This window comes from Centroberyx gerrardi, chromosome 2 (genome assembly GCF_048128805.1).
Source record: "Centroberyx gerrardi isolate f3 chromosome 2, fCenGer3.hap1.cur.20231027, whole genome shotgun sequence".
Lineage (NCBI taxonomy): Eukaryota > Metazoa > Chordata > Actinopteri > Beryciformes > Berycidae > Centroberyx > Centroberyx gerrardi.
In genome coordinates this window covers 22624828-22634626 of record NC_135998.1, presented here as the reverse complement: position 1 = coordinate 22634626, position 9799 = coordinate 22624828, and the positions used below count along the sequence as shown (strand labels likewise).

The 9799-nt window shown below is 43.2% G+C and overlaps 1 protein-coding gene across 1 annotated transcript in view; it reads left to right on the top strand.

Moving 5' to 3' along the window:
• Positions 1 to 329: 329 nt before the first annotated feature.
• The window catches only part of ntng2b (netrin g2b), a 50382-nt gene continuing 40912 nt past the window's right edge, over positions 330 to 9799 (top strand). Inside the window, exon 1 of the mRNA XM_071899463.2 lies at positions 330 to 545. Coding sequence (XP_071755564.1) covers positions 330 to 545 — 216 coding nt within the window. The remainder of the gene's footprint in view (positions 546 to 9799) is intronic.

Genomic DNA, 9799 nt, shown 5'->3' with positions numbered 1-9799 from the left:
GCCTTCACATCCACCACTCATCTTCCTCTGGAAATCAGCCGTCAAAACAAGAAATTGTTTTGCTCTCTGGAAGCCGTAAATATTTGTGAAGAGACACTTGAAAAGAGACTAACCGACAGTGTTTTCGTTTCATTTAGGGAGTTTGCGAGCCTGGAGGCTAGTTGTGCCGCTCACCTTCACCTCTCCATTCACAGCACAGCAGTATGGTGGGGGTAGGGATTTCCACTGTTTCCTTATGATCACCGCTCCATGCGCTTCACCTCTCCTCTGAGCTCCGTGGCCCCCCTCGCCCCGCGCCGGACCCCGCTCCAACCACTCCCCCGCCTGCCATGCTCCTCCAGGCCGTGTTGTTGCTGCTGCATTGCTTGGCCTTGACTCTGGGCCAGTACGAACTGTGCAAGTCCCTGGTGAGCACGGACGATGGCTCGGTGTGGGAGCACTACGCCTGCCAGCCGAAACCCGGATCCATGAAAGACTACATGCGGATCAAAGTGGATCCACCGGGAATCACATGTGGAAACCCACCCGAGAGGTTTTGCACCCTGGTGAGTTCATGCCGGCACTCGTACAGCCTAATTTATGCACTTACAGAGAAATGAATGTCTGAAAGTTGCTACTGTGCAAACACAATGTCATCCGGGCCTGTGTTCTTCATCAGCATCACCATTCACTCTTGTAGGCCCATAGACTCTTGTAGTGCAGACTGCTGTGGTTCACACTCATTAAATCATAGTAAGTCTATAAGTCTATCGCAGTTGAAAGCTATTCTTTCAGAAATCAGCAAGGACACTGGGTTATGCTTTTACGCTGAATAGTAACATTGTGAAAAGTAATGACACAGAGAAAAAAAACTTTACCCGCTATCTAATTAGTGTGGGTCAGAGTGGGATTCACATTGTAAAGCGGCCCCGGTTGGTTTCCCGGGCTCCAAAAGGGATGACACCAGTGAAATGACTTGGCATGGTTCAACTTCCCTGGGAGAGGTCCGGAGGTGTTGTTTACATTGGTATGGAGTTGGCAGACTGTCATCCGGTTTGATTTAGGTTTCTAGAGGATTTCAAATTTCGTTTGGTAAAAGGCATGTTGTGGGACCTTTTTTAGTTCAAGGACACTCAAGGGTGAGAAGGTGCAAAACTGGGAAAATCGTCTAAGTAATATTTAATGTGCTTGAGCCTATAGGCCAGTTCCCATCCTGGCTAATAGGTTTAATTTGAAATAAGGGTTATAAAATCATTGCAATGAAGCCTCTCTGTCTCCTTATTCCAAAGTTTTGCGTTTGAGGTTTTAGACCATAAGATTTGACTCAGTGCATGAGAGACAGTAAGGTTGTTCTCTTGATGTTTTTCAGTCTGTGACCGAGTGTCCAGTCATTGAATTGGCCAGAAGGTGCTAGACCTGTCTCAACAGCTATGAGTCAAAACTCTCACGAAAAGTGTCTCCAGACCAAGAGTAAGAGAGAGAGAGGGAGAGAGAGAGAGAGAGAGAGAGAGGAGCCCTGTCCATGTCACATTATGCAATTATGTCATGTTAATTAGGTGTTTGTATTCTGTGCGATTAGGGATTTGTTATCTGTAGACAGTTTTTACAAACAAACCTCCACCTCAAACATGTATGCATACTTACCTAAACACACAGGCGCACACACACACACACACACACACGCACACGCACACGCACACGCACACGCACAAAGTCCTCCCTCCCTTCATCTCATTGAGACTAATAGCAGTACTTGGGGTCATTTGACAACAGGAGCAGGAACGGATATTGTGCTCCTTGGATACCTAATGGTTAATGATTTGTTTAATGTAGAAGTAGCGGAAACCACTGACGTCTTGAGAAAGGCCTCTCCAATGACTTCTCTTGAGAGGAGAGAAGGAGGGAGGAAAGGAAAGAGGGGGAGAAGTGAAGAGAGACGCTTGCTGCCATAACATATTGACGTCTGCCCCCTAATGGCCCTGGCCTGGAAACTTCTATAACTATGTTTCTGAGTGAGCAATGATGAAATATTGATGGGCTCCTTAATGGGCTTCCTTACAAGGGTTGGCCAGCGACGCTCTATCCGTAGGATCCAGAATGTGCTGCTAGGCTAAAGAGAGAGAGAGAGAGAGAGAGAGAGAGAGAGAGAGAGGGCGGGACGGGAGGAAGGCTGGTCTTAGTCAGCACTTTCATATCGGACAGGGTCTTTATAGTGGAAAGTTCTGGTTCTCCTCAGGTCATCCATGGCTTTAGGGAGTGAACCAGGGCCCCTAGCGCACTAGCTGGGGATTTAGAGAGTCAAGAAGCTGTGAGATGAAAGTTTACTTGAGCATCCAATGAAAAGCGATGGATGTGAGATTCAAATTCCACAATGTGAGCGATCACTAAGTGAGAAAGCAGAGCGCTTTTTTAGGTTTATAATCAGACAGATACATAATACTGTAAATAGATATGATTAATATGATTAAGTTGGTTAACAATTCTATTACACAAAGACTAATCATTGATCCTGGTGCAAAAAAGACAGTATGTTTGTGTAGTATAAGAATGCATATTTTCACAAATCCAATAGGGAATCTCCACTTTGAGAGACTAAGTATCACGGCAGTCCCCACATGATATAAATCAGATTCTTTAATATAGGATTGCTCCGTCTGCAAACACTTCAGTGGGGAATCGAGGCCACTACATCTCTTCCTCCTCTCCTTGTTTCTTTTGGACCCACCAACTGGGTATTGGTTGGGGTTATTGGTATACAGATCATTTATTTTCTGGAAAGCAGCATTTTTTCTTCCTTTCGCCTCCGGATTTGGCAGCTTTACAGAAAAGCCAGTTTCTTATCTAATTGGTGTACATTTACATTCACTCATTCAGCAATCCCACAAGTCAAGAGAAAGTCAGGGCACCGAAAAAAGACTGCATTACCCAATGCGCAGGGCTGCTCATCCTTAATAAGACTTGAGACATACTGCGGAAGATGCAGAATAGTTTTTCCCTCTCTCACCCTATGAATGCTACAGTATGTTCCTAAAAACTATGGGTAAATTCAATGTTTGGCGTTTTGATGTTGAGGCATAGCTTTCCCTGCTTGCGTTGGTTTACAGTAGTTTGGTCCCTCCATCTCCTCAGGGATCCATTTTTTCTACTCTATTTATCTCTCTTGTTCCTGGGGAATGCAGCATCCTTTTTCCTCAGCCAAACAGGCCAGCATGTTGGCTTCTTTCAACATGACGGGCCCCCACACTGCACTTTGACAATGATGCTACTGTCACTAGTTTTAGTTAGGAACTTCAGTAGTTTCTTTGTACTTTCTCTGTAATGTAGCTATATGGTGTTAGTTAGCTGTTGGGGATGATGGAGGAAGGGTGTTGGGGGGTGGAGCAGAATGTGGTGTGTATTGCAGAGAGGGATAGATAATGATGAGGGAGAGGTGAGGAAGATCCCAGCTTAGCTAAGCAGAAAGATGAAATCAGACCAGTGTTGCACGGTAGTACACACACTGTCGATATAAGAATGCTGCATTCAAAAAGGCCTCACTCTACTGCTGTATGTTTTTTGGGGGTTTTGGTTTTGAACCAAAACCTTCAATCAACCATCTCCCTTGGGCTGAGAACAGAGAGCAACCGCATGCAAATTGGCTGCATGCATGCACGTGTACAGAAATGTACAATATGCAATGACGTTAACGGGGACTAGTGGGGGTGTGTTAAACATGTGCATGAATTGGCCACAGTACATGTGTCAGTATGTGTAAGAAAGACAAAAACACACCTTCCTGTTCCACAACAGATTTGCCCGTTTTAGAAGGTAGAAATCAGCCAGCTCTAAAAATAGACATGAGAAGAGAGAGAAGCCGCGCAGCAGCGGAAGGGGAGCATGCAGGAAGGGGAGGAAGATGGCAGCTGGTAGCGTGGATCAGTGCTTCCCAGACTGGGCCTATAGCCATACTTCATACTCCCTGCCCAGTGTAGCCCTGCCAGGCCCGGCCGGCCTGCCCTGCCCAGCAGTGGGCCAGCCAAGGCCATGCAAAAGGGCCACCCACACCCAGCGGTGGCCCATCCCTGATGCACCTCCCTGGGGTAAAAGATAGCCCAGGTAGCCACTGTCCTAATAATACACCCTTGGAGGTGAATTTGGGCACAGCGTGAGTAGGGTTGACAGTGCAGGGCATAATTAACGAAGGGAACAGAGAGAAAAAGGCAGCTAGAGAGTGATAGAAAGAGAGAGTGACTGAACGAAGGAGAGGGGGAGGCTGTAATGATGTCACGGCATGGCTTGCTTCCCCATAAGGACATAGTTGAAAGTGATCAGAGAGTGTTTAGATGGGTTGGCAGGATGGGAGGACAGTTATAAGTGAGACTTATCCCTGACTGAGGTGATACTAAGGAGGATTGGCCGCATGGGGCTTAGACAGCCCGAGGTGAACTCACACGTTAGCCAACCACCTCGCTTCGTCACGCAGGACCTGGGATTGATGGCTGTTTGCAGAAGTGAGATCATAGGGATAGAAGATATGCAACCAATGTGTGCGTGTGTGTGTCTCTGAGTGTGTGTCCGAGTATGTGTGTGAGAATGTATGGCCACAGCATTTGGGTGGTGATTTAACAACTCCAACACCATTTCAGATTATCAGGGAAGATACACTGAATGTACAAAATATTAGGCAGATCTTCCTGATATTGAGTTGCAGCCCCTTTTGCTCAATCCACATCTCAGTTGTCTCAAAGCTTAAAAATCCTTCTGTTACTCGTTTGCTTCTCTTTGTCTGCATCTCCTCCTTTGTGATTGTTATAGGTTTTAATAAGGGAAACCGATATGGGATAATGGCTTTTATCTGGATTCACCTCATCAGTATACTACATAAAAAGAGTATGTGTCCCTAATATTTCATACATTCAGTGTATCTGCCAGTGTAAAAAGAGGTGAGGATTTCCTGCATCCCAAAGATGACTTCCTAATATAATGTGTCCTGCTCCAGCTGTGGTAATCTGAGCAGGACAGGCTAGGCTGCTGCTTTGGAGCAGCCTGATGTCCCTGTTCTGCCCCTTCTTCTCTCTGCTCCTCTAGCGGTGCAACACAAGCATGCATGCGTGCCTACAGTATACACCTACTTTTGTGTGCACACACACACACACAACACACACACACAAACACACAAACACACCTAGACACATCCACACTAGCCGACCGTTGTCCTATGGGCATTCCTTAGAGAGCATGAGAGGCACGGTTTATAATGAGGGAACTATCACTATTTCAGATAATGCTAGTATAAGGCACATACAGTATACAGTGCCTTATACTAGCGCATACACACGCACATACACATATGCATGCAAGCATGTACACATCTCTCAGTCCTCTCTCTCTCTCACACACACACACACGCACGCACGCACGTACACACACACACACACACACACAAACACACACAAACACACACACAATCTTCACTCAGGGTATACTAACAAGAGCCTCCAGTATGATGGAAAAACTTTCAACAAAATAAAAGATTAACGTTATAAGTGAAAAAGCAATATCCCTTTCTCTTCCCCTCTGTGGCCTTTTTAATGGGAGGGTCATTTCATTTGATGTTTCTCCAAAACAAAATAAATTGTGTTCTCTGAGTGTGTGTCTCTACCTTTATTCCCCTTGCTAGCAATATAACTTGGAAACTTCTATAAGTGGAGGGAGAGATAGAGAGGAGGGAGAGAGGGAGCAGGGTGAGGGAGGGATGGTAGGAAAATATTTGGGACAGACATGGTCATAAAAGAGGGAGGGAGAGAGATAGATAAAGAGAAAGAAAGAGATGCAGAGCACAATTTTCCTCATAATTTATTTCAGTGTGAATGAATAATGGTGGCTTGCTATTTCTGTAGACAAACTAAAGTTTTGCGGGTGTTCTTGGAAACTGCGTTCAAGCAGTAAAAAACTGCCTAGTTCAAAATTGGGATTTTTTTGTAGGATGATTGTAGAAAGATCAAAGACCTCACTCATTTTTTAGTCTAGACCTCATGCATTTTCACTATCGCCCACAAATGCTGCATAGATAACTCAAAGATGAATCTCTCCCCATAGCCTTAGCATGAGACAAACTTTAGTGCTTGAGAACTTAATTGTTATCCCTCAAGTGACTCAGTAAGGAAGCAGTCAAGGTGTCTGTTCAGTGTGGGACAGTACACCCCACCCCCCACCCCCACCCCCCTTCTGAAAAAGAAAAAAAACCCAAGGAACTCGCTCATCGCAGGGGCATCATGGCGGCTGTTGTCGTGGAGACAGGATCCCAGCGAGGATAATTGCTGGAGGGGCTTAGCAGTGCGGGCCACCTGCCGCAGCAGTTGGCCAGGATCTGTGTGTGCTCGCGCGTACGTGTGTGTGTGTGTTTGCGGGTGTTTGTGGGTGTGTGTGTGTCCTGGCATGAGTATGTGGGCCAGGGCAGAGCAGTGGCAGGAGGCAGAGTGGGATAAGGAGGACAGGGCACACAAAGGGCTTAAACATAACCTCGCGCGCAAGTCTCATAGAGAATGAAATCCTTCCGCCCTATAGTGCGCATTACCTCTCTAGTAATCCGGCGGGCTGAGACGGGTCAGATCAGACGCTACGCTCAGCAACATGCCGCTTTTAACCCGCTGCCCACATCCAGCAGAGTGATAATTATGCACAGTAAATGTAAACAGATGCAGATGTATAGGCTACATTGTTTTGATCCTTGTTTGTTGCCTGTGTGCATGCATGTGTGGATTCATATGCACACACACACACACTTGCTCTTCCTCCCTTGCCCCATTGACTCCCTCTCGTTCAGACACATATACGTAAACACACTCACACACACTGTGGGAGCTAACCTATATGGAGTTTGTACTGTATCTGGGACAGTGTGACAGTGTGATCATTTTCAATAGGATTTGTAGGTCGAGGGTCATTCCCAGAACAACAGCCTACTAATCCACTCCCGTGTGTGTCAACGTGTGTCTGGGCTAAGGTCAGGGGCTGCTCTAATGGAGGGCACAAAGCAGCAGGGCCACTATGGAGCAGCTTTGGACCAAAAGCACTCTCCCTCTGACTTTCACCATAACCCCTCCATCTGAGTCTAATTACCGTTTCCTGTGTCAGTTGTTTATAAGCATAGTAGATTATCATCGTAAGTGTGTTTGCGCTGACAGTGATCTCTCTCTCTCTCTCTCTCTGTGCAAGGGAAGTCATTGACAGGGATAATTGGGTTATCAGATAGAGAACAATGCTGCCATGTCTCCCCAGTGAGGAGAGAGATAGATCATCTGTTGTTGTTGGTATAAAGACACTATAGTTTCATTGTAGTATGTTGCTGTATCTTCCCATGCGTTGTGATCCTGTATAGTACCTCTGTGCCATACAGCTTTCCTCAGCACCGGCTCAGCGTTTGCTTATGTTTGGAGTTTTCCCACTCTGCGGTGTCACCATAAATCAGATGATTTATAATCTCAGCCTCACAGGATTGTAACTTTTGCTTTTGTTATTAGACCACTAGAGTGGTTTTGAGTGACTGCTCACTTTCCCATGGTACAGTCCAATGCCTTTATTCAAAAGGCAGAAATGTCTGCATATACTGCTTCTTGGCAATAGACATGAAAAAGTGAAAGTTTGCAAAGAAGCTGTGACGCATGATCTGTGCCTGCAAAGTACATCAATATTATACAGTACTGCTTTAGTGTTATAGCCTACACCATAAAGAAGAAACCTTGTTTAAATTCCTAGTCCCTAGTAATCCTCCTGTGCTGTATTTTCACTTTAATCAATGGCCACATTTCAGTATATTAATGTTCCTCTAATTTTCTGTGGTCAATTAATAGTCTGGCAAGCCAACATTTCATTTTTCAAGTATGAGTTAAGTATCTTAGACAAAACATCTCCATAGCTATAATTTGATAAATAACTAACTAGGCAGTAATTATGTCTAATTGTTTTTATGCATTGCTCTCATCACAGTAACCATAAATCTTACATTCTATTTTGCCACAGGTTTCATTATAAGATGTATCTTTTGCGACTTTTCCATGAGTTTAATGCTAGATGTGGTTTGGGAATCTCTTAGTATATTCAGTGAGGAGACACACTGATCGAGTGTATTATCAGCTCTCTACAAATGCTCTAAGCCAGCGATACACTCAGTAAAGAGTGTACAAGGTTAAACTGCATGTTGTGCATGTATATATAAAGCACATATTCTGTTTGACATACTTTAGAAAAAGATAAAAACTGTTTTGTTAACATTATACTGAAGCACAATGTATATTGGGTGACATGTAAATGAGCTATTGTTATTTTATTTATTCATTTATTTATTTTTTGTTGTACCCTATTGATCCCCAAAGGCAAAACTCTCCTTTCGCTTGCTCCCTTCTTGCAGGGAAGCCAAAGTCCAGGTTCAGCTACCAAACAGCACCCTAGAGTTAGTAGGATTCAGTGCCTTGCTCAAGGACACCTCAGTGGGGCAAATGCTTGCTGTCACTGGAGCTTGAATTCAGGCCTCCCTACTAAATCTAAATAAACTAAACTAAATCTATGATCCGTTGTTGTGTCACCATCACTCTAAATGGTGTTACCAAATAAAGTTATTTTCTTAAAAAATATAATGATGATGATAATACTACTACTACTAATAATAATTGTAATACTTGTAATATTAATAATAATTCTAATAATTATTAGAAGAAGATGAAAACAAAAAAGAACAAGAATTAGAAGATGAAGAAGAAGAAGAAGAAGGAGAAGAAGAAGAAGAAGAAGAAGAAGAAGAAGAAGAAGAAGAAGAAGAAGAAGAAGAAGAAGAAGAAGAAGAAGAAGAAGGAGAAGCCCTGCTGGCTCCATTAAGACAAATAGCTTGTTAAGGACCATTCAAAATCCAGAAGCCGTATTCGATTCCCAACAAACAAAAGAACAAAATGACCATATAGGATAATGACAGCAAAAGAAGTAGAGAAGAAATTTCACCAGCATCTGCTGCTATTAGAAGATAATTTATAATCTAAGTAAAGCAGTCTCTGTTCTGTGTTTACTGTGGAAGTCAGATTGGAATGTTTTCAAAGAAATGAAATTGTTAAAAAGAAATCTGTGAATTGTTTCTTAACAAATTTCTACAATGCTTAAGATAGAAATGACAATTGATAAGATAGAGATTGGTCTATAATTAATTAGAATGTAAGGGTCCAGACTTGGCTTTTTGACAAGAGGCTAGCAAAGTGTACAATGAAATATGATGAAACAAAATGAATATTAGGACAAATATGACCGCTTTGATACAATGAATGATCTCTGTGAATATTAGTGCAAGTAATATCCCCTTATTGGTCTTATTGATATTATATCTAGGGGACATGATGACCATTTGAAATGAGATACAATCTCCAAAGGTGTTAGTGCTGAATTTTGCCTAAATATACAGCATCTAAACAAGCCTTTAGTTGGTGAAATACATGCAAATCACAATCCAGTAGAATATTTCATTTCAGTTTTCAGGAATGTTCAATATTACTAATCATCTGAACATTAGGAATTCAATCAATAATACTACTTATATAACTACAAATATGTTGTTCAAAAATCTAATATTATAAGGACCAATATAAGATCAAGAGTCAGATCTTGGTCTTAGCAATCAAGGTTACTTTTGAGCACTTTAAGAGTTGACACTGCTGGCACGTTTTAGGCCTGATCAGCAGATCAGATTCATTGCACTTAATTAATCGTCTAGTCACGCACCAGGAGAAACCGTTGTGAGGATCTCTTGGATTTGTAAATAATTTACTTGTGTGGTGATATGATAGACAACTGGCTTGCA